The 23,916-nt window shown below is 35.2% G+C and overlaps 4 protein-coding genes across 7 annotated transcripts; 1 reads left to right on the top strand and 3 right to left on the bottom strand.

Moving 5' to 3' along the window:
* Nucleotides 1–1,327: 1,327 nt before the first annotated feature.
* LOC119073350 (iroquois-class homeodomain protein irx-1-like) lies at nt 1,328–10,307 on the bottom strand. Of its 2 annotated transcripts, none has more exons than XM_037178745.1 (9): nt 9,806–10,307; nt 8,341–8,445; nt 8,088–8,260; nt 7,841–8,020; nt 7,566–7,768; nt 7,177–7,278; nt 6,985–7,100; nt 6,058–6,231; nt 1,328–1,855 (listed from the first exon to the last, which is right to left on the bottom strand). In XM_037178745.1, exons 1-9 carry the CDS (start codon nt 9,882–9,884, stop codon nt 1,740–1,742), a joined length of 1,248 nt encoding a protein of 415 aa, XP_037034640.1. In that variant the 5' UTR covers nt 9,885–10,307; the 3' UTR covers nt 1,328–1,739. The 2 variants fall into 2 exon arrangements, with proteins under 2 accessions (XP_037034640.1, XP_037034641.1); XM_037178746.1 differs by lacking the exon at nt 1,328–1,855 and adding an exon at nt 3,544–3,917 and having other exon boundaries at nt 9,806–10,305.
* Nucleotides 10,308–11,968: 1,661 nt separating this feature from the next.
* LOC119073351 (trihelix transcription factor GT-3b) lies at nt 11,969–16,192 on the top strand. 3 transcript variants are annotated; one of them, XM_037178747.1, is made up of 6 exons: nt 11,969–12,084; nt 12,143–12,385; nt 12,442–12,669; nt 14,856–14,933; nt 14,999–15,419; nt 15,487–16,192. In XM_037178747.1, exons 2-6 carry the CDS (start codon nt 12,160–12,162, stop codon nt 15,821–15,823), a joined length of 1,290 nt encoding a protein of 429 aa, XP_037034642.1. In that variant the 5' UTR covers nt 11,969–12,084; nt 12,143–12,159; the 3' UTR covers nt 15,824–16,192. The 3 variants fall into 3 exon arrangements, with proteins under 3 accessions (XP_037034642.1, XP_037034643.1, XP_037034644.1); XM_037178748.1 differs by lacking the exons at nt 11,969–12,084; nt 12,143–12,385; nt 12,442–12,669 and adding an exon at nt 13,529–13,766; XM_037178749.1 differs by lacking the exons at nt 11,969–12,084; nt 12,143–12,385; nt 12,442–12,669 and adding an exon at nt 14,371–14,756.
* A 433-nt stretch (nt 16,193–16,625) lies between these two features.
* LOC119073352 (adrenodoxin-like protein 1, mitochondrial) lies at nt 16,626–17,614 on the bottom strand. The gene is made up of 5 exons (XM_037178750.1): nt 17,456–17,614; nt 17,319–17,370; nt 17,143–17,249; nt 16,883–17,023; nt 16,626–16,815 (listed from the first exon to the last, which is right to left on the bottom strand). The coding sequence occupies exons 1-5, from the start codon at nt 17,553–17,555 to the stop codon at nt 16,712–16,714; spliced, it is 504 nt and encodes a 167-aa protein (XP_037034645.1). The 5' UTR covers nt 17,556–17,614; the 3' UTR covers nt 16,626–16,711.
* A 2,753-nt stretch (nt 17,615–20,367) lies between these two features.
* On the bottom strand, nt 20,368–23,916 carry LOC119073349 (kinesin-like protein KIF18A). The gene is made up of 6 exons (XM_037178743.1): nt 23,616–23,916; nt 22,259–23,550; nt 22,050–22,187; nt 21,354–21,978; nt 21,198–21,275; nt 20,368–20,716 (listed from the first exon to the last, which is right to left on the bottom strand). Exons 1-6 carry the CDS (start codon nt 23,719–23,721, stop codon nt 20,655–20,657), a joined length of 2,301 nt encoding a protein of 766 aa, XP_037034638.1. The 5' UTR covers nt 23,722–23,916; the 3' UTR covers nt 20,368–20,654.

Raw genomic sequence — 23,916 nt, 5'->3', positions numbered from 1 at the left:
CGTTGTCGATAACAGGCTATATACCGTTCGTAAAAGTTAACAATCTAACTAAGTTGAGCCACAGTGAGTATATAGTCCAGCGCTTGTATAAATGACCTTAAAATGTATTATCAGACACGTTTAATGCTGAAAGGGCCATAAGTTATGAAATTTGTTTATGTAAACAACGTGTAAAAAACCAAAATCAAAAACTACTCGAAACAGGAAGTTTCCACAGATTTATTGATGAGAACCGACTTCACGTAGCACAAATTAAACAGCTTGATCATACATATATTTGCCGCTGAAATGTGTGTACCGTGTACATGCACGCACAATAGAGAAACCTAATTTCGAAAACCACCATGCTTCCACCTACATAAAATAACACATCTAGACCAGAAGAGCCAATATTAATCTATCTATACGTGACCTTATATGCTATTCATAATTCGAAGTATTCGTTCATTCTCAATCTGGAAAAATTCATAATCACGACTCGTAAATTCACGAAGTTTGTATGTATGCAGTCAATTCTTACGAAGCTATAAAGGTTGAACAGATTTGTTTTTAATATTTGAGTGATACTTTCTAAACGGTACAGGAAAGGGCAATCAAATTTTAGCCGAAAGATTCAGTTGATTCACATGCGAAGTGGCTATGCAATCTTTACACGGTTCTATACGTGCATTACACATTGTCCTGTTTGTTCGTAACGGAATCGATGATTCTATATCATGAGACTTACATGTGACTCCCGTTCCATCTGGGTTATTAATTAGGAGCAATCGACCGAAAAAGTTGTTGGAAGTGTTCATTTTAGTTGAAGTTGTTTTAACTTGACCTACGTTTCACTATAAGAGAACACAGACCAGAGTATATATCGCTTACTTCGGGTCGCCGGGTCTCGATAACAGTTTTGATTAGGAATGCAATTCATGCAAGAAAAACAAAATTTCTTTTACGTAACAAAACAATTTATTTTCATATAGGAAATCTTAAAACAAGCGTGGCACATATATACACATCTTGTTCCTCTATTTGTGTGTGTGTGTGTGTTTGTTGTTAAATTACAAATAAACGAAAATGAAAATTTATTGAATTTTTTAGAGATACAAATTTCAGAACTAAACAAAATTAATCAAATAAATTAAAAAAGAAAAGAATTTTTTTTATTTCGAAAGTGGAATTAGATCATAAATGAAAGAAAGGAAAAAAAAAATTGAAATTTTCTTGCATCTTTTGATTTAGTTCGTAAAATCTGAAAAGTATATAACGGAATTCTCAAAAGTTAATTTCATTTTGTTTATACATCATCAGTTTCCTTCCGAGTTATTGTTTCGTTTTCTATTTAGTTTTTTTTTTTAGACAAAATTTAAAATTTGAAAAGAAAAACTCAAGACATTTCATTAATTTAATGAAATTAAAAAGTTTCTTGTAGTTATTTACAAATAATTCTATTCACAGTTTTTAATTTGCACAGTCACATCGCTTTGTAACTAATTTTTAATTTTTTTGTTTTAGGAAACTTATTATCTTTCATTTGTTTGTTGTTTTGATTTTCTCTTACTCGAAATATAATATTCGTTTCCTATTTTCTCTCCGCATTTCGTAGACTTGTATCACCCTTAAATGCTAGCTCAATGTTTGTTTTAGGTATTCTTTTGTTTGTTTTTTTACTTTGACAACATCATTCCGTTGAATAATTTATTTCAACTCGCATTTTGTTTGTTTTTCGTTTTGAGAATTTTCTTTTTTTTTTAATTACCAAGAACTTGAACGTCTTCTTGTTCTTTTTCTCTTTGACGAACTGCTACCGCCGTCTCCACAAGCAAGTATAGGCATTTGAATTTGTCTTTGTCGTCGCGGATTATACCTAAAATGAATGCAAATGATTATCGATTAATTTACTGAATTTATTTTGGTTTTGATTTGATTTGATTTTTTGTTTAAATTTCTGATTTTTAATAAAAAATGAATTTCTTTTTCCAAAAAATAAAATCCCGATAAAAACTGAAGGAAATTAACGGAAATTCAAATTTATGTTCAACGAAAATGGGAAACAAAAATGAAATGAGATCAATGAAAAATCTTTGACGAACAATTGGTTTTTGTTTGGTTTTACATGATTTTCTCTCGTTTTGATTTTTAGATACTTTTCTTTTAAGTTAAACGATATGACTGAAATATCATCCTAGCTTGCAAGTGGACGGCGATTGCGTGTATTATTGGCCAAAAAAAATGGTCACGATGAACATATCCTAAATTAATACAATTGATTAATTAATAAAAAATTAAATTATTTGCAATTTTTGTCATAAAAAGAATAAATTAATTTTATTCACTCCATATTTAACTCGAACAATTCGTTTCACTTTAAGTGTACAGTATATAATATGTGTGTATTTGCCACGCTTTTTGATAAAAATAATTTCGTTTTAAATCAGTTTTGTTTGTAAGGTTAAAATCAATATTTTTTTACTCATTTTTTTGCGGATATTTTTTTATTTAAATTTATTTTCATCATAGAACTACTTCATGAAAAACATTATGATAATTTATACATAGACGAACTACCTTCTTAGTTTTATTTAATCATTACATACGTTTTTAACTTTATAAAATATGGTCAAAATATTCCAATGATTATTTCACTTTAAAAGAAATATTTGCATCAATCATAGTCGGGAAAAAAAACAAGTATTTGATCATATTTGCAATTGTCAAAATAGCATCGCTCCATCAATTGCGCCATTCAAATTTTTTCTTCTAATTTAAGTAGACAAGTCAAAAGTTAAATTGTAGTTCTCAAGAAATAAGAATTATTTTCAGAGTCGACTCCCAAATTTGACCGAAAAATTGTTTCAATGAATTTCAGTAAATTTCGGCTATTGTCAGATCAAATTTCGAATAATATCTGTTGGACTCAGATCATAAAAGTCGTAACAACCTAATACGTTTCGCCTACCCAATTTACACGTCGCAGGTGCAAACTCACTCTTCGGGTAAATCCTAACGGTGCAACGGTACAATTGGGTGAAAAATGCTTTTATCAGCGCATATAATTGTGAGTTTTATCTACTGAAATTGTCAAAAGCTACATTTCTGGGCTGTTTTGGTAAATTCGGTAGATTTTGGCTATTTTCACAATAAATAGATGTATAGATTCTCACGTGAGGCTGCAGACGGACATGGTGTGCCTAAAAAGCAGTAGTCACCGATTAAGGACAACGAAAGTTTTCGTCACTGAGTTGAGCCCTTGCATTGAAATTTTTGAAACAGAACTGTGAAGCAAACTCCGGAATCGGCTACAACAGAATATTTACTGACCACACCACCTAAACCCATCAGGGCCTCTTTTTTCGATTACTCTCTTCAATTTTCGCGAATTTTCTTAATTTTTTTGAGAGAATTTTTTTAAAGAAATTTCGAGAAAATTGAGATTTAGTAGAATCTTCTGTCCTGCAACCCACCTCAAGTGAAAAAAAATCAAGTGCAAGTATTTGGCGAACTTTATAGGAATGGGAATTTTCGTTTTTCATGACCAAAACCAAATATCCGAAATAAATTTTCTCAGCGTTTTATTGTATCATTTAAGTAATGTATAACAGACGATTCATAAATGTTTTTACATCTAAAATTGAGACTGACTAAGACATCAGTGACATGAAATTGTTTAAATATTGTTTAAGTGTATAGCATTGTTTAGAAGCTCCGTTATTTTATTTGATTTTTTTTTCTCTGAATATTTTTTTTGTTGTTGTTTTATTCATAATTTGAGGAGGGTTCACATAGTCGTGTTATGATAATCGTCCCGCAGTATTCTCTAACTTATTTTTTTTTCGCATGAACTTATTGGCCCAGGATATTTTCGTCAAGCATCTCGGCAGCTTTTCGTTTTCCTTTTACCAATGTTGCGTTTGCGTTTGAGAGGACGACTGAGAAGTTAAAGAGAAAACAACATTAAAAGAATGAACCCCAAGTAATTAATTCAAAAAATTTAAAAAAAAAATCAAATAATTAACTAATTAACTGTGTTGTTTCGGCAATTCAATGCGAATGTAAATCTAAATAAGAAATGATTTTTGGTCATGAATAGTTTTGCTAAATCAAAAAAAAAACATTTTTTTTGTGATGAACGTTTGGAAATCGGATAATCACAAGAAAAAACATATGATACTGGAGCTACTTCAAAACCGGTGAGAAAGTCAGTGAAGACCATAAACTAAACATGGATTCTGAGTTCACTACTACTGAAGTATAGATGAGATAGATTTGTCAATACTACGACTGAATAAAACAACATTTTTAATTAGAAGTTCCGAGAAACTTGGTTTTCATTTGAGTAGAGTAGTAGTGGAAGGTTAGCACAACACTGTAGAACAGTATTTTGGATCGACTTCAGACTTTGAGTTAAATAAGCGAATGAGAGGAAGAGACAATAAATTGAGGCCGATTCCTTTTTCTCTTCGTGCAACGAATTGTGTTTCAATTAGTAGCTGGTGACCACCAAGCTAAAATAAATTTTATTTGAAAATAAAAATTAAATTGAAATTTGTTTTTTGTGATTAAAAGAACTTGAATCGGCGAATCGAAAATTGAGCAATGTGTTTTGTGTGTAATATATATTTTGACTTGACAAATAAAGAAATTATTTTCTGCAAATTGGATGATGACAAATTATTTGACTCATTTTTTATGCTATAGAAATTATTTCTAATTAATTTTTTTTTTTGCTTTATATATTTTCAGTATCAATTTTATAAATTTAAAGAGATAAAATGCTTAATTGATTACAAAATTATTATTTTTTTCTGCTATTTTATCAATAAAATAATTAATCTTCTGCTCTTTTATATATATATTCCTTATTATTCATTTTCAATTTACATATTATAGAACGGATGTTACATTTTCAATATTTGTCGTACTCCGCTGATTCATTCACTTTTTCTCTCTATTTTCTTGTTTTTGATTTTACTTATAAAATATTTTTTTTCTTCAAAATAATCCTTTAAGGCAACCCACCGCGGCATTTCTAACATTGCATACTATCAAACAAAGTTAAAACTAAAAACCAAATCGCTCGAAAAAAAAACACAATAGGTGGGACGGAGCCCAATTTTCTATTATAAAATACGGCGCATCCGAAAGCAGGACAAACGTAAATCGGTAAACAAGATAAGGATTTGAATTGAGGTTTAGAAACTCAAAAATTGCGGTGAAATGAGATCACTAAACTTTTACAACCGCCGATTGACACTAGAGTATGGAGTTTGAGTGAGAGTGTGGGCGATATTTTCATTTTACGGACTCTTTGGTGACAGGCTTCTTTTTGTTCATCGACATTTAGTACGAATTTCTTTTTAACTATTTCCTTACGAGTCAGTCGAATACGGAACCGTTACATAGTCGTTACATAATAGTTTTTCAGATTTGACTGAAATAGCATTGGATATCATTTTAAGTTGATGTTTCAGAGCATCGAAATCTTGGATCTTGTGGAATTACCGATTAATTTCTCTGTTCTCTTTGGATTAAAGTATGAAAAATGTCCATAAAGAACAAATTGTTTGAAAATGCACCGTTTTGGGAAGTTGCCGATTAAGTTAAGGGAAAATTTTAAAAGAAATCTTTGAGACGCTAAGCCCTTGTGTGTAACTTGAAGAAATTTCGAGAGTCAAAACATAACTTTTCGTTCAGGATTGTAATTTCAATTTGAAATTTCTCGGTAATGGACTTACGTTGCACCAGTATTTGCATTTTTGTAAAGAATTTCGATCCGATAAAATGTTTTATTTTTTAACAATTTTAGATCAACTTTCTCCAGCAAAGTTTTCCATTGATTTCGTTTCCAATTTAGGCTCAAAATATCATAATGCAATTTAAATCTATGATAGGCAACGCAAAATATTCATTTTATGTGTGTCAGTAAAGTGGATTGAACATAAATTTGTAAATAAACGTTTCAATACCAAATTTACCGAAAAACATAACTCAAACAAAAGAAGAAAAAAATCAAATAAAATCCCTACGCGTAATTATGTTCCATAAAAACGTTAATCTGTGCACGTTTACCTTTAACAAGGTGTCCATGGCCAGCAACCGTCGCTGTCTGAGCGGTTGTCGATGATGGTGCCGGCGACTTTGTATTATTATTCGATGAATTCGAATCGCTTGATCTTTGCTGCTGAAGTATGGGTGATGGTCGTGCTGGCATCACTTGAACACGAGATAAACCTATTGGGACGGCTGGAATTGCGATCAAAATTTACGTTTAGTAAACGGATATTGAAGAATGTATTTCATTGAAATTCATGTAAGAAATTGACGTGGACAGCGCTTGCAAGCCGAACAATTTGTAAAACAATTTTGGAAGAAAAAAAATCGGAATTTGGAAATCCAGACGTTGAGTTGCAAGAGAATTGTAACGTTTTACGCGCAATGTTAATTTTGTTATGTTATGGGATTCTATCAGATATTTTCTTGCACCGAATCCGGTGGAAACACAAGCTTCTTTTGCACAATATGAGGCTAATTTTAGAAAGATTATTCGCGAACAATGAGACCTTATACACTATGATATACTATGCCTATGACAACGATGTGTCGTCAACTTCGGTCACAAAAATTTAAAGTGAAAAATTCGATAAACTTCTGCATAACCAATTTCCGTCTTCTTTTCAACTCATTTCTATTTCCCATTGAAAGCAGATGAATTTAAACAAAAAATATTTTTTCAATTTGGTGGAATGCTGTCTTCCCCAATGCTAATTTTGTATTAATATCTATGACGCTCTTCGAATTTGAATAACTTTGCCGCGACACCACGAAAGACGTGGTGTAACAAGAGGCATGAAAGCGATAACATTTTATTTTCAATTCGAATCGCGTCAACGGTCTAAACTATTACCAAAACCAAAACTTAAAACTGAAGATCATTCAAAACGAACAAACTTTACCGAGTCAAAATAAATTAGAATTTATCAATGCGAAAGACCTTACCTTTTACCGTTTTCACAGTAACGCTGAGCGGATGAGGAAGTTGAGGTAAATGGGCAAGTTGCGGATGAGGCGCACTAATGTACTCCACCACAGGACTTGTTTCCACTTCTTCGCTACTAAATATTCGAATGGCGGAAAGAAGAAAAATAGTTTAGTCAAAGCACAAAACGTCGTTATTGTCCTATATCTCACCTGATAACTTCTTGCCAGCCACTGTTCGAATCATCTTCTTGGATTTCCTGTTTCAAGGAAACCTCTTCTTCTTCGTATTCATTGCCACTTTCCTCGTCGGATCTAAATAACGGAAAATGAAAATTGTCATTTATGGCCGGTCCAACATACCGAAACGAAAGCGAAAAATGAAAAAAACGACAAGCGAAAACCTAATGTTTATCGAGTTAGCATTTCTTTGACATAAACTTTCTGCTCCGACACAGAACATGGTTTCATCATCAAATTCATTCAAAGTTTTCAAAATTTCTGGCGTCACTTTCAATTCTCTGGGTTCATGCGAATGTTTTGGATTAGGATAGTGGATAGTGCATTTTTAGGAAATTCAAATTAAAATGTCGATTAATTACCGGTAAATAATGTTGTCGTCGTATTCCATGTCATGTTCGATTTTGACAATATTTCCGCCATCCATTCGAACAAAATTATGACCTAATTGAGACAGCGTTGTGGCTACACCATCGTGCAGTTCCAATTCTTCTTCATCAACTTCTTGTATTTCGGCAATTTCTTCGCCTTCAATATCTTCTACTTCTTCGGTAGCTCCGACAATCTATAAGGCGAAAACAAAGAGCAATCCGTTAGCACGTACTTTTTGCCATCCGAGAACTAAACGTTGACTTACCACTTCCGATACCGGACTATCACCCATTGCGTTCACCAAACCGATACCGGACAAATTTAACTGCGAATTAGCCATCTTCTTACCGCGACGTGAGATTGTGTAGTGCATTGGATCGTTTCCCTCGCGACGAATCATGTCCGGTAGAATTCTACGACGAGCGTTGATAAACCAATTGCAAACCTGTGTTCATCAGACATCATTCAATGTTAGAAAGTGAGCTTCGGACAATTTTCTAGTTTCAATTTACCTGAAGCACTGTCAGGTTGGCTTCCTGCGAAAGCATCAATTTTTCGGCATCGCTGGGATATGCATTGTATCGATGTTCGTACAGCCATCGTTTCAATATTTTCACCGAATGAGTTGGCAGATTGCCGCGCTTTTTGCGTATAGCCGACGATGAACTACTGTTGAGACTTTCATCTGAAATTATGATATGAGGTGATGAGTCTAAGAATCTTAACTGGACGACTAGATGATTAAGTGCACGCAACGATAGTTACCAAGTGTATCCATTTCCATTATAATGTCTTCTGTTTGAATAATTTCTCCACCAACTTCCGATCCGGATTCTTCGGTGCTTGATGTGCTTGGAAATCTGTGACGCGCTGTAAAAATATAAATTTTTTTGAGTTCGTTCGATTCAAAAGGTAAAAATATTTCTTTTATGAAATCAAAAAGAAATTGTCTGAATTTTCACCACTTAAGTTCATCGTATTGTGTGCTGTACAGCTTTAAGCTCTTGACAATGCAAAGTGTTGTGTAACTTTTATAGTATAAGAGCGTGGACTGCTATGTTATATCATTTTGATTGAATTTAAGTCAAGAGTGAATACCAAACCTACTAAAGACTGCTAAAGAGTGCTAGAAGTTCGTTACGAAAGTTTGCGGAATTTTGGACTTTTGTAACTTTTTTTGACGTAAATGAAGGAATGAGTAGATTCCAAACATTTCGTTTTGTTTCGATTTTATAGTCCTGATACCAATGAAATTATCGGATTTTCATTGATTTAACAAAATCACAGAGAACAGTACGACTGCGTCTGTAGATGACTTTCACAAATCACCTTCTCATCATATTCCTATAACATGGCGTACCACCACTTTTCATCTATGAATATAGTATCCATACGTGCCACACTTGACAAAACCCCTTTTACCCCTAAATATGATAGAATGGCAATCAAATAAGAACAAGAGAAACTTTTCTAAATTTGAAATTCTAAAACGTTCATTTCCTGTAGAACCATTTTTTTATTATTTAAATGTGGTAACCTATCGGACTACCTCCACCACACATACACATACACACAACGAACACCTTCCTCCATATTCATCATACGAACGAGAATGGAAAATTTGAAATAACAGTTCTCGTATTATATGTTATACTGCAATTCAATCAAAATAAAAAAGAAGTAAACAAAACATCTTATACGGTGGATGGATATACCTACAAATATACGCGGTTACATCAATGTCATTTACTGTCATTCAAAAATGATATGTTTCAAATGAAAAACCATTTTCGAGCAGACAAAAATTCTCCCTATGAAAAAGGCTACAGTTTCGAGACTTCAAAATGACAGCGCGCATTTTGCTATACATACAGCCCCCATATAAAGAAAAATTGCTAAATTGCATCATTTTAAACTAATATCGAGCGGCTGGATATAAGTAAATTATTGGTAGAAATATATGAAACGGAAATATTTCATTTAGGAAAAAAAAAATTTAATGTCGGACGCAGAGTGTAGAAAACCAATTTCAATCGTTTGAAAAAAGCGAAGTTTTTTTTCCGCCATTATTATACTTCAATCATAACTGTCAATATTTATTATTTGTATTTTTATTTCTGGTCGGTTATTTTTTAGAAATTCAAATAAGCAATCGTTGCAAACGCAAAACGACTTGAATGAAATGCTAAAAAGATTTACGGGAAACAAAATAAAGTCAAATTAAAATTACCTTGTTGAGTTAAAAGTTGAGTTTGAAACTGGGCTTCGCGAGCCATGTCGCGTATATCTTTCCGATTTGGCGTGTCCATTATGGAAATGGTTCTGTTTTATCGTCGATACCGAATTATTGGGCCTTTCTTTCGCTATTTTCTCATCAATTTGTTCAGCTAGTTGAGACAACGAGCGTTCTTTTGCCTTTTAAAATCACTTAAAATGGCCGAATAAATTTGGTTGCAATCCAAACTGGAGTTGAATGATTCGGTTTGCGATACGAACAAACGAAAGTGATGCCGTCTGCAACCATTCACGGTGCACAAATATTTAATGTTAAATAATAGTTTTAACTATCGTACAATCCGATTTTTCATAACAAAATTAATGAAAATGAAATTATGCACGCAATTTATTTGTGTTTTTCACCAGTAAAATGACATTAAATGACAGCTGTCTAAATGACATTACAACCAAAAGCGTCGAGGACTTTTCAACAACGCGGTAAAATATAAAATGGCAGGCCATCGCTGACGTTCGTGACAGAATGTTTGAGAATGTTTCCCGAACATTTACGAAGGTATGTTCCGAAGTGATGCGATGTTTTTACTGCCATCTATACTTCAATGATGATGACGGCAGTAATTTCATAAGCGGAATTTTTTTGAAATTTAAATTTTTTATTGCCCATAAAGAAAACACTGTAAAAAGAGTATAAAGCTGGGAATGGGTGTGAAAATAGTTATTTATGCAACCGAGCATTCATCACCGAGTTACATACGTTTTGCTAAAAAATCAAACGAAACATTTAATTTATCGTCACTGAGTTGAGAAATAGTACTTTTCGCACCAAGTCAGGAAATGACGATTTTTTCAGCACCAGTCTTAAGGAAAATTAGGACGTGTGCTGAAAAAATCCATTTCCTGTCGAGGTAACGAACAACGTTTTGTGAATCGGACAACTGAAATAGACAAAACACATCAATTTACTTGAAAACATACAGACTTCACATTTACCATATTAAATTTGATCGATCGTAAAGGACAATGAAGTTTAGAAACTAAGGGTAAAATCTAATACAATTTAGTACTTTTCTTCATAAAAAAACTGCTCTCACTGAATTATTTTTTCATGAACAAACTTCGTTGCTGTGACATTCCATGGGAATGAATCAATGTGAAGTTGGTACACAAAAAAAATAGTTCAGTGAGATTGAAGTACTATAAAAAAATGTGGCGCCTCTACAGGCCAACCGACTAGGCGAATAGTCATGGAAAAATTCATTCAAAACCGTCGCACGATAAATCGTTAAGAAATGAATTTGAAATGAATGCGCCATATATCGTTCGAGAAAACCTGACATTTCATAACAAAAAGTCATGGTAAAATATGTCGTATTTCAGTTGCCTGGTCTGCCTGGTGCACAAATTTCTTTTAGTTATGTTTTACTTTGACGAGTGCGAAGCCTGACCAAAGAGCCAAAGAAAAGGGCTGTCTATTTACACACGCCAAAATAATAATTTTGTAAGCCGATTATTTATACGAAAAAGCTAAAGAATGATGTTGCTTTATCAACTTCCTAACGGAGTGAAACTAAATACAAATCTGCTTACTGTCTATCAACATTACTGAAATTTCTGAAATGGCTTTTAAAGAACCTCATAGATTCGCCAAATATTTGTCTACAGGTCTAATCTGGCCATACTGGGCGACCGGGAACATCAAAATGCTATTTTGGGCCGCTCAACTTTTTAAATTTTTTAAAATAAATCTTACTAGCCATTTCCGCATTGTCCAAGCAGCTGTTGGGTAGCCAGTTCGGCCCTGTTTCCACATATATTATTTCTGTATCATTACAATTAAATACCTATACCATACCATACCACCCAACTCTTTCCTGTTTTCGAATTTGTTTTGGTTGAATTGTAGACGAAAGAAAAATTGCAAACCGACGTTTAGGTTTCGACGTCTTCTATTTTATTTCTTAAGTTTTTCATGTCTTTAATGTCATGTGACACGGCTTCATATCGTTCTAGTACTTGATTTACATGGTTTACATCTAGGTTCTTTCAAAACTTGACTAAACATATGATGTCATAGAGGTTATGTTTTCAAAGAAAATATTTGACGTTTCAATCTTGCTCGGTTATGACATATTGAGGTTATCAAATATTCTCATTTTTATTCATTTGCATGCTGAATGTGTATAAACAAGACAATTTCTGTGAAGCCTCATAAATTTAGTGAAAATTAGTTAGAAACGGAAAAAACCTGCATTTACGATCTAAACACGACGGGTATGTAAGCAGTAACCTTAAAACCTCAGTTTGTTTTTTCAACTTTGTTTATTCACAGTTTGGTCATTTCTTATCATGGCTTTTTATTGTGCAGCAATTGGTTGTAATTCGTCGAATATAGGGACAGGGACGGATAAAGCGAAACGATTATTTAGATTCCCTATTGTGGATCACTCTAATTCGAAAACAGCGTCAATAACTCGAGCTAGACAACTAGCATGGCTTGTTGCATTGAACAGAGACGACCTATTCGAGTTGGATTATAACAATACTAGAGTCTGTGAATTACACTTTGTTTCCGGTAGTTTGTTTTGATTGAACTTTGTTTGGAGCTGTTAAACAGAGTTTTCATTTTAGGAAGAGCTGCATACTTTGCTGACGTTAACAACGTCGACTGGATTCCGACGAAGAATTTGGGTTATTTGGAAAATTGTACGAGTGATAAGCCGGTAGAGAAAGGCAGCTACGATTGCAACAGAAATGAAGAAACGATGAGCAGAAGCCTAGCTGATTTAACCTCGAACGAAAGTCAAACAAAAGTTATACATTTCTCAATTGAGTTTCAAAATGAAGACACTCCTGACGGTATGTTGTACAAAATTTACTTATTTTAATAGATCTTTTGATCGAAGGGTGTTTCGTGTACTACAATCTGTTTAGTTCGCCCTAGCTCACATTATTAAATAGCACTCGTTTTATCCAGGAGGAAGAGGTTTGTAATGCAGATCGAGTTCCCACAGGCTGCATAACTTAAGAAAATTGATCGACAACATTACGAGCACTTTTCTCTAATTTTTCAATCTCATTTGTTGTGTTGTGAAGGAGCCGGTGGAGTAATGAATGATGGAAACGATAAGCACAAAGTCTTAACTATGTTAGTGTGAATGTTTACTCAATCAAGTTTTCTGCCTAAAATTTGGTAGGCATTCACAGATGGAAGCAGAAAAGCGTCCTTTGAAATCCTCATATTTTCCTTTAAAAATATTTAGTAAATTGTAAATGCTTTAATTTAGCACTAACAGTCCCAGTAATCTGTCCAGCCGGTCTATAAAAGCTTGAATATCGACATTCGGAATTCCTCTTCTGTTAAGAGACAGGCTAATTAAGAAAAGGATGTTAAACGTTCCTACCTGTTCTCGAGGATTAACGGTATCTATTCTGTCTTTTGCCGAAACATTTTCAAATTAAAGGAGTTTGTCTGTAGTTTTCTGAGAATTCTTGCAGCATTTTCAATTATTTTCCATCAAATCCTTTATTAAATCTAACAATCTGAAAAAATATTTTGTTCGTTCCAGTTTTTGTGTCCATTAGGGAATTATTTTCAAAAATTTGTACGCGTTTCTGTTTGAAGTTTTAAATTTTCACCAACAGGATAACCTTAAAAGACATCGCAGCCAAAGCCGAACAAAAAGGCACAAAACAATGATTCGATTGTAAAAACATCGCAAATCGGGATATAGCGTCGATTGAAATGCAGTATAGTATTGCTATACCTGATTTCTCTTCTAGCATCTGTCAGATCTAATCTCCCCTAAAATGTCTAATAATTCTCGAGAGTTTTGCTAGCGTCTTTATTGTTATTTAGTAAATTATAGAATGTTTGTGTAAAAACTGGTGCCCAAAATTGTTTCGTTTCGAAATGGCAAATCGTTGGAATTGTGATGATTTTATTGAAATAGCCGGTAATTGGAATTTAAATTTGATTTTTTTTTGTTTTGTTTATATGAAGTTAGAATATCCACAACAAAAGGTTGTGGTCTTACAGATTGAAAGATTTTGTTTTCGCACCTTCGCGGTACGATAGTGATGGTTTGTTACAATTAATTGGGGCGTGTGATGAAATATAGTTAATTTTCATTTAAAATTTTGATTTCCCATTGAAGGGAATTGTTCTGTGGGTCGTTATGTAAGTGTAACCAGATTTAAAACGAAATGTGTTGTAATGTGTAGCAGCGTGTATGTACGAACATATATTCATAAATTGATTTTATCCTCATATTGATGGTATACACCAATGTACTTAACATCAACAATTAATATCGATCCGCGAATGAATTCGGTCGTAAAGTAAATACAATAAGGAGAAAACACATTTGAGAATTGAAGGAAATTCATATCATAATAACATCAACACAGAATTCGCAAAAATTAATTTAGATTCATGTGTCAACCCGATGCGGCGTCCATGTCGTCAATACGGAAATGGTATATATACAAACACACGGAGGGAGAATATTTTTGTTTATTATGGAAGGATGCATTGGTCTTGTTTGATTTCTTGTTTTATTTATTTGCAATTGATGGATTGTGCGTTGTTGTATGGGCGTCCTATATTTGTACAAATTACATGCGTACACGCAATACAAAATTATTATTTTTTGATTGTGTGTTTGATCGTATTTTGAAATTAAATTATAAATGGGACGCTGAATTTACAAAAGAATTTTGTTTTGAGAAAATACGGTTTATGATAGGGACGATGGACTAATATGTTTTCTAGTAGGTGATAGAGCATCATTTACGTTTCAATTTAATTTGTCATTCAGTGGATTACATTCACTACCAGCCTTTTAACTCACAATTTCCGTAAACAATTGTTTTTGAACGACCGGATGATCCACATTGTATAAAACGTTGATAAGAAACTGATGTCGAAATGAAACAACGAAACTGTTGGTAGTCCAAGTTCTGTTGTCGAGCTACTGATTAGTTCCTCAGATCGTAAAATTTCACAGAGTTCGTCGAGCTTTATTTCCTCTTTTCTTTTACAGATGATGATTTCCAAGACACTAAGCCGTCGCCTGCGCTCTTAGCAAAATCATTGGAAGATTATGTCCAGGACGATGATTGTAAGTTCCTTTATTGTTCTACTAAAAATCGATTGTGAACCTGACCGGAATGTTGTGCATTTTAGCGTATTACTATGATGAAAATTCACGTCGCAACCAGCTATACTGGACAACAGATGCTACAAAAACGCTTATCAAACTGCGCGGTGACAGGGAGTCCGAATTCGAACAAGGCGGAGCACGGAAAAGTCAACTCTGGATAGATATATGTCGACGCATGCGATCGTTAGGCTACGATTTTACACCGGAAAAAGTATCGAAAAAATGGCACAACATTCTCATCACGTACAACAAAAATTTGAGTAAAAAGCAGCACTCGCAGCAAGTGAATTGGGAATTTTTCGATGACATTGATGCTGTGTTCAAAAATCGGCGCATAGAAATTGAAAGTACATCATCATATCAGGAAGACAGTCCACCCGTCACGGTGTCAGTGTCGTCAAAGCGAAGGACCGCGCCGGAGATCAGTTTTTTCGAAATTGAAAAGTGAGCCCGATACAAGAAATATTTCTGTCGCTGCAGTCGACTAATTCCATTGTTTCCATTTATGTAGGCTGAACAGTCGAGTATCATCTGAACCATCATCGACAATGCAGTTGCACGAAGTTGACGAGGAAAAGCAGGACTACAAAAAATTTAAATTCAGTCCCGAAGAGGAGTTGAGCAATTGCAATGGCGAATCGGACCGGAATTGGTGGAAAGATTATTTCGAACAAAAATTAGAATTAGAAAAGGAAAAATTGCAGAAAGAACACGAGCGTCACAAAGATAATTTGAATTTTCAAAAAATGGTTCTCGTTCAGGACAAACTGAAAGTGGAAGCGATCAATAGTTTAACTAGTGCCATAAAGGAATACACAAGACTTGTAGAGGCCAAACAAACAGACTAATAAATTTTACTCTTTTTTTTCTGTTCTTTTTCATTATTTAAGATTCGTTCGACTTTTCAGTTACAACTTTCCTCTCGTCATAAAGATTATTTAAGAAACCATCGTTGTTTAAGCTTATGTTTTCGTCTATGTAGTAACAGTAGTTCTGTTTATTCCTAGTTATAAGTATAAGATTTAGTGAATTATGATCTAGAAATGTAGGATGCAACTCTGAGTCTCTTCAGGAAAATCATCTAAGACTAAGAAATCCAAGTTATGTCACAAACTAATTGTTTTTTTCTCCCTCATTTCCGCTGCGCATTATTATGCTAGTATTATAACATCACAAAATGCGTAGCTACTAAGAAAATATAGAGATTATTCTAATGATTTCAGTGTTTTCTTTCGTCAACACCTGTAAAGGAAGGGTTGCTGGAGTTAGAATTTATTTTTGTCATAATGGAAATAGTCAGTCAACCCTCATTCAGACGGATTTTTATTAGACGTAGACTGAATCATCGATTTCTGGTGGCTGGTGGCCAAAAAACCCGGATTGTCCGATTTCACCATATTGCTCACTATCTCGAAATCGTATCAAACCATACCGGCTCTGGAAAAAAACAGTCAAGATTATGGTTTATGGGGATGATGCCTTGAACGAGATTCACCGAAAATATGAGCTCAAATTTGAAGGAAACTACCTGTCAACCTGAGCTTGATTTTATATACGAAAACGTCCGAATCATAATTACCTACACCAAAATTTGGCTGACGACGACCTAAGAAGGTGGATATGTGCCTCCTCGAATTAATAAAAGGAAAATCTAAAAATAATTTTTATTCCTCGCAACTCAACCGTTTTAGTTACCAAAAAACAACGAATCGAACAAGTGAAAATTCAACGAAATCCTAATGCGGCTTGGGTTTGTGACCATCTACGTAAAAGTTTCGCGTTGCTGCTGGTAATGTGACTTCTATGCCATCTAATTCCTTGGTCAACACAATTTGACATCCTAAAAATGTCAGAAAATTTTACAATCAAAAAGGGTGAGCTCATCGTTACAATCACTAGTTACGCACCCAGCCTGGAATTCTCCTTTAGAAATGGTGCCATGTCCAAAAGATCATCTTCCTTTTCCTCGGCAGGCGGTAATTTGTCAATGTAATCGTCGTGAACATACACATGACATGTGGTGCAGGCTAATGATGCTTCGCACGCTCCTTAAAATGGAAACAATTTTTTGTGTGAGTAACAGTCAAAGTTAAACGGAAAGTCCATCTTCCACCAATTCATCATCGGACATTTGTCAGCTGTGTAATGACAGTCAAAATGTGCTAACCTTCCATGTTTATGTTGTATCGATGGGCTAGATATAAAATGTTATCACCAATTTTCCCTTTGATACTAGTTCTGTCGCCGTCTTTGTTTATGTAAGTTATGTTGACTCTGGAAACAAGCGAAACATCATTTAGTAGACTAAGTACTAGTATAACCAGTAACAAACGAATCTCATACATTTCATCCGGTGTTTTGGGATCCTGCCATTCATATTCACCATGACATCGAACTGGAATCGCACGAGATAAAAATCGCAATTATCTTAAATGTTACGCAATGACGTGATAGATTAAATGGAAAATGTTAAGGCTCACCGTTTGTTAGGTGAAACTGTTTCCGCGGTACACGGCTGATGAATTGTCTTTTGGGAAAATTTAAATTTTTTATTAAGCATCGATAGACTAATGTTGACATCTTCGATCAAAACAAATCGTTTAACCTCTCTCTCTTTCTTTGCTCAGTACACATGCGACGTTTCTTTCTGTCATTTTTCCAGTTTTTTTTCCAGTTGGTACGCTCAGTGTAAGTCATGACTGCCAATTTTATTATTGATAACATTGTTAGCGGTATTGTTCAAAAATTTTGATCAAAATATAATTTAAGATTGTCCTTTCATAAAGACGGTCGTGAATATAGTGAACACACAAGTATGTTCGTATAGTTAGTGTCGTTATCTATCGTTTGCATGCCAGTCGACTGAGGGAGTTTCTCACTATTTATTGATCGTGAAATGAGCACCCAAAATCAATGAACAAATATATTAAATGCCTTGATTGCAATGAAGATTATTACGGCTATTGCTTTCCCACGACATTGGACCCAAACTTACTTCCTAAGTCATGGCAGAGGTAATTAGCTGATTATTCAAACTACAACTAAAATTATGACTTGTGCGTTTTGCGTCTTATTATATTGGCTGTGATGAAGCCATCGTTTATTTTGTTGGAGTTATACAATTAATATAACTCGTTCAAGTCAAACACTAGATTAGTAGCCTTGAACAAGTCACTCTCTAATAAACGTTCAAAGTGTGAACATCTTAGTTTTATTAGAAGTCCGGATTGGAATCCGTGAAATTCCAACAGGTTATGGGGCCCAGACACATTGAACTGTGGCAATTAATCTGCAGCGTCAGTTTGCACTGGAAGGGGTGTCAATAACACTCGCTGTACGATTGAATTGTGGTTGGTATGTGATCTGTGGAAAGTTGTGGCACTGTTAAGTGCAAGCGAATGTAGCTATGCTACAAGACCGGTGGCGGAGTAAAATTCCAAGTATGGCGGTGGTGTCGGGGAATCTCGCACACGCGGTCATAGTATGCGTCCTTTTACGACATGTAACGAAAAGTCATGACTGTGCGAGATTCACCACTTAGAGGTGAATCTCGCACACCATGAATTTGTGTGGTGTGCGAGATTACCCTACCCCATGGCGGTTAGTATGTCGTTTCGTCTGAGGAGGCAGTCGCAGTGTGGTGGCAGTAAACTCCAAGTATGGCGGTTAATATGGCATCGTTTCGTCTGAGGAGATGGTCACTGGCAAACTGGGTGAGCAGTCAAATCTCACATGGTTGCATGAGGTCAATGATGGGTTGCTGATGGGTAGCAACAGAGAATTCATTGGCAGCAACAGCGAATGACTGAGTGGGCAGTATATCCCTCAGTGGCGGTAAATTCCAAGTATGACGTGGATTTCGTCTGCGGAGCTGGTCACAACTGGGTGAGCAGTCCAATCTCACAAGGAGCTGAGTGGTCAGCCAAGACTGGGTGAGCAGTTTAATCTCACAAGCGATACAATGGTCGATGCGGTACAATGGTCGATGCGGTACAATGGTCGATGCGGTACAATGGTCTATGGTCGAGTCGATAGTCAATGGTCGAGTCGATGGTGAAATAAAGACAATGGTCCACATTACGAATTCAGTGGGAGCCGACAACATGAAAGTTAAGTGGGAGTATTGGATTCATGTACGAGTTATATGAATTGAGTGGGAGTGTTGGAGTTATACAATTAATATAACTCGTTCAAGTCAAACACTAGATTAGTAGCCTAATGAAATGGATATCAACGTAGTAGACTTAGAATTAGGTATAAATACGATGCTTTGAACAAGTCACTCTCTAATAAACGTTCAAAGTGTGAACGTGAACATCTTAGTTTTATTAGAAGTCCGGATTGGAATCCGTGAAATTCCAACATATTTATGCTAAATTGTCGTCTTTGGATTAACCGTAGCGTATTTATCAAACCACATGTAGAACTTAGAAAAGTTGATATCTTAAGCAGCAAATAAGCTGAGACTCGGAAGATGTTAGGAATCCATTGGTCTGAACCTGACTTTTAAGTCGACAATATCTGAGTCTGAACTACTCTGACCTGTCAGGTAAAACAAGTCAGGTTCCAGGTATACATGAAATCTGACCAGACCATGACTTTTAATAATTTTCATATTTCTGATAAATTCAGGTCAGGTAAAAATTTTTTACTTCATGTTCAGTTCCAATCAGATTCAGATCAATCTGCCCTGTTCCGAGCCTTATGAATATCCTTTGCTCTTTGCTACACTAAAAAGAAAATCTTTTAAACTATTGATAATAAAAGCTTATTTGTGAAAAGAATTCAGAAAATTCCCATAAATCTTCGATCACGTGAAAAATTTCTTCAAAATTCAGGAACTTCCTCTCGTTTTGAACAATCATTTGTTTACCCTTCCTGAAATCTTCGAAAATTTATAAAATATTTGGTTTAACCTAATATTTCCTTGGTGTCAGACCTCAATGTAAGTATGGCTAGTGGCCAAGCTCTACTAAGTGCCTTCTACTGTTCTTACACAGTCGTATATGTGCGCTAAAAGGATTTGTTTCGAGCAAAAGAAGCAAAAAGAAGAAGCAAATTTAATGATTATATATTGGGACGAGCTTGTTGATTCTGAAATGTTAAGGAGAACATGAACCTTTAGTTAAGTCGACAAATGAGAAAATTTTTTGTCAGGTCGTCAGGTGTGTTTAACCGGAACTTTGCCTTTGTAAAACCACAATGTTATTCACGTAAACGAAGAAACACAGAAATTTAAGAGGAAATACTTAAAGACTGTGTTACAGCGATTCTATTTTCTGCAATGAATATCCTGGTAGCACATCCTTTTTACCATTGTTCCTTTCCACACAAGCAACAGTTGTAAATAAATTTTCTAAATGATTAAAGATTCTTCAAATCAACGTTCCGCATGTTTTATTTATATCAATTTTTCAAATACAAAACGATCGAAATTCTTATAAAATATTTTTTGTTTTTCATTGAATGACATTTTATATTAAAATTGAAAGCATTTGATCTCATACCTTAAGACTACGGCAACAAAAACAAATTGAAATCATTCCCATTTCAATTCGGATTCAGTGCAAATAAAATGCATAAAATGGTGCAAAAATACATCAGTGAAAAGTGTTTGTTATAAAATACATTTAGTTACAAGTGAAATCTCTTTCACACATGATCCGGTCGTGGCAATTATTATTTGAATCTCAATTTGGGCAGATCTAAATTACTGCTCTTTGTGTATGGCTTTCTGTTGGCTGTAAATAGAAAGAAAAATTCGTTTTGATTAATGGGAAATAATCGGTTGCTAACTTAATCAACAATTTTGCACACTTTTGATCTTGCATACCCTATCCTAGACGCCTTTTCTTTTCTAATTTATGCAATCGGTTGGAGTTGGGATGGTGCTATAAAGTACAAAGTATAATGAACACTAAGACTGCAAATGAATCGATCAAGAAATGTGCAGAGAGGTCTGAGTTTATTCTATAATGCTCATTCTTTTAGTCTGCTAGAAACGGCATATCATTTTGACACCGACGGCAAGACATAATGACTGGGCTCCGTCTGGGTTTCTCTCATATGACAAAAGTGTGATGAAGGAAATTAAGTTACAAATTCTTCGTTAAGAGATTAAAATGCTCGCAAGAACACAAGTGGCAATTTGACCATCGAAATTCACAAATTAGTGAACGCAAATGGACCTAACGTTGAGACTATAACTAAAAGTTCACTTACCATTGTTGTTGAGTAGTCTAGGGCTACGCTTCGGACTTTTCATTTTCAGATTTGAATGAATCGATGGTTTTACGACCGCTGAAAGTGCAAAATAAAAGGATTTTTTTACTCGAAACATATTTTCCATTTTGAAGCAAACAGATTGCCTTCACAAACCTAATGTGCTCGAATTTTCCTTGTTTCTGTTCATTTGCGGTACCGGTCGACCTTTTGTTGACACCTTACTTTTAACCAAAGGTCGGACCACTGGAAGATTAATGGTACTTCCACTAGGCACAGCAGACAGGACCAACGTTTCATTTAAATTTGCCGTTTTTGATGCCGTACTAGCCACTGGCTGATTCGAATCTGTTTTGAATAGTTTACGACTGGGACGCCGAAATTCGCCATTGAACTCACTGCCATCATTTTCGCTGTGTTCTCGTTTCAGAGCATTCGGCGGTGATCTCATCTCATACAACGGTATTGTAAGATGGGCGAACGCTTCGTCAGATTCAGCTTCATTTTCGTTGAATTTTACAGCGCCCTGTCGCTGATTCATTTTAATTAAATTTTCGTATTCGGTGTGCATGTCCTGGTGCGTTATATTATTGGCACGCATCAATAAATAACTTGTCCGGTTGAAGCTATTGCTTGCGTTCATAATTTTATGTGAAATGTCATTTTCACGCATATGAAGCGAACTTATTTTCATGAAATGTGCCGCCTTTTGTTTCAGCTTAACATTTTCCACGTCCAATTCTTTTGCTCGGATATATTTCTCCAGTAGTTGCGACATATTCTGCAACGATATAAATAGAATGATCATCAGCTGGCCCATCGCATCAGTCTGTATTGTTCATGGATACTTACACTGGTCCTGATCTTCTTGTGCAGATCAAAAAGTTCTTGCTGATGGTTCTTTAGGCGATTTTTCCAGAGATTACTCTCATCCTGCTGAACATGTATCTGCTTGGACATTCGATCGATTGAAGCTTCTACACGCGGATTCTATAAAAATTGAAATTTCAATTAAAGTTTGCGAACCATCATTACCGCGACTTCACCATATATAGACGTACCTGTCCTCCATTTGATTGATCCAGAGCCAACAACCGACCGCACATGTCTGCTTCTTCTTTGAATTTTGTTCGCAGTTTCAGAATCCTCTCCTTGCTAATTAAATTGTAGCAATGCTCGAATGCAACCTTTATCGAATCGTATACCGTATCGATGTCGTTGTGCCACTGTGACAAATCAATGGGAGATACTTGCTGCGTCGGTCTGTTTTCCATGCTTGTAATTTTCTTCTTCAATTCTTCAATTGTTGCTAGGAGTCTCACGTTTTCGTCCAGTTTGCCGTTCAGCTGTTTGACCAAAATCTCCTTCGGTACATTCGATTTGACCATGTTGATCGACAGAGTAGTTTTGATTTTCCTCGCTCTGCCCGCATATTTCAATGTGTTGTATGTGTCATCGTACGTTAAAGACGACGGTGAAACATTGGCAATCATAACTGTTCGGCAGTTCCCTCCCAGGCAGTCTTTGATGATACGCGTCAAATTTGAGTCTCTGTAGGGGATGTGCTTCGAACCATCAGCCAATTTGTTAATGCAATTGCCCAATGCCAACAGAGACTTATTAATACTGGCCCCCTCCTTGAACCGTTGTCCAATACATTTCGTGCTTGCTGCACGCTCGCTACCAGCCAAATCGATCATCGAGAGTTTTACCAAATTTTTCTGGTTGTTGAGCTTGTTCGTCATGCGAATGTGAACTTGGAATATAGCGTGACTTCGGCTACTCTCGGCATTTGCATCAGTCGGGTGCTGGGTCCGATTTTGATTACCTAACGCTAACAAATCGAGCAATTCCACGGCACTGGTTATTGGTTTCAAACATAAGCCGTTCACAACGACACCACCAGATCCATCTTCTCTCAATCGCAGTGGGCCGGTTTTTGTCAGCAAATTCATAACTTGTTCGTTGTATACCTCCAAGTACGATATGCCAATGTCAAATTTACGTTCGTTTTCTAGGAGATCCATTTGGGAGAAAAGGTACTCCATTGTCATGAAGGTAATGCCACGCTCGGAAGGGTTGCCGAGCATCGTATGAGTCTTACCAGCCCCAGTAGCGCCATACACAAACACAGAACAGGAGAACCCATTCATCACTTCCATAACCAAGGGTTTCATGCATGTCTCAAAAACATCGCTGTTGGTCGATTGATCGTTGAATACATCGTCAAAGTCCATCAACAGTTTCTTATTGACGCGCTTAGTAATGTCTCGATGGCTTTGTTTATTTCCGTGAAAAAAGAATTCATCTTCGTCTTCCTCAGGATCAAATATGAGTGTCGTTTCGTCAGTGACTAGAAAATGAATTAAAATTTCTAAAACAATTCGACGACAGTATGAAAAGCAGTTTTTTTTTTACCTGAAATGATATTACGTTGATTTTGTTCCAATTCTCGCGTCGAAAAAGGTCGCACTCGTACGACCACTCTCATATTAGTTGACGAATTTCCGTTGGTGTTCAACATTTTTATTTCGCGTAAGAATACTTTTCAAAAATAAAACTTATTTCGTCGAAAATACTATCAGATTCTTGTTATTGCTTGCATTGATACAATATCATTTAATCGAATTTATCGGTAAGACTTTTCAGTTAATTGAAACAAAAACAAACAACTGAAAAATACGCCGTTTGTCTGATGTCATTATTATTTGAAATATAT

This window comes from Bradysia coprophila, unplaced genomic scaffold, assembly GCF_014529535.1.
Source record: "Bradysia coprophila strain Holo2 unplaced genomic scaffold, BU_Bcop_v1 contig_138, whole genome shotgun sequence".
Lineage (NCBI taxonomy): Eukaryota > Metazoa > Arthropoda > Insecta > Diptera > Sciaridae > Bradysia > Bradysia coprophila.
The sequence above is the reverse complement of the archived record's forward strand: the minus strand, read 5'-3'. Positions and strand labels throughout refer to the sequence as shown.

Excerpts from the sequence above, each read along its gene's own strand:
- LOC119073350 (XM_037178745.1), bottom strand. The coding sequence starts at position 9,884 with ATGGACACGCCAAATCGGAAAGATATACGCGACATGGCTCGCGAAGCC. Across the intron at positions 8,021-8,087 it reads CCAACCTGACAGTGCTTCAG|GTTTGCAATTGGTTTATCAA; the intron begins GTAAATTGAAAC and ends TGATGAACACAG. Across the intron at positions 7,279-7,565 it reads GACGACAACATTATTTACCG|ATCCGACGAGGAAAGTGGCA; the intron begins GTAATTAATCGA and ends TCCGTTATTTAG.
- LOC119073351 (XM_037178747.1), top strand. The coding sequence starts at position 12,160 with ATGGCTTTTTATTGTGCAGCAATTGGTTGTAATTCGTCGAATATAGGG. Across the intron at positions 12,670-14,855 it reads AAATGAAGACACTCCTGACG|ATGATGATTTCCAAGACACT; the intron begins GTATGTTGTACA and ends TTTCTTTTACAG. Across the intron at positions 14,934-14,998 it reads TTATGTCCAGGACGATGATT|CGTATTACTATGATGAAAAT; the intron begins GTAAGTTCCTTT and ends TGTGCATTTTAG.
- LOC119073352 (XM_037178750.1), bottom strand. The coding sequence starts at position 17,555 with ATGTCAACATTAGTCTATCGATGCTTAATAAAAAATTTAAATTTTCCC. Across the intron at positions 17,371-17,455 it reads ACAGTTTCACCTAACAAACG|TTCGATGTCATGGTGAATAT; the intron begins GTGAGCCTTAAC and ends GTGCGATTCCAG. Across the intron at positions 17,024-17,142 it reads ATACAACATAAACATGGAAG|GAGCGTGCGAAGCATCATTA; the intron begins GTTAGCACATTT and ends TTCCATTTTAAG.
- LOC119073349 (XM_037178743.1), bottom strand. The coding sequence starts at position 23,721 with ATGTTGAACACCAACGGAAATTCGTCAACTAATATGAGAGTGGTCGTA. Across the intron at positions 23,551-23,615 it reads TCAACGTAATATCATTTCAG|TCACTGACGAAACGACACTC; the intron begins GTAAAAAAAAAA and ends TTCATTTTCTAG. Across the intron at positions 20,717-21,197 it reads TAGACTACTCAACAACAATG|CCAACAGAAAGCCATACACA; the intron begins GTAAGTGAACTT and ends TTCTATTTACAG.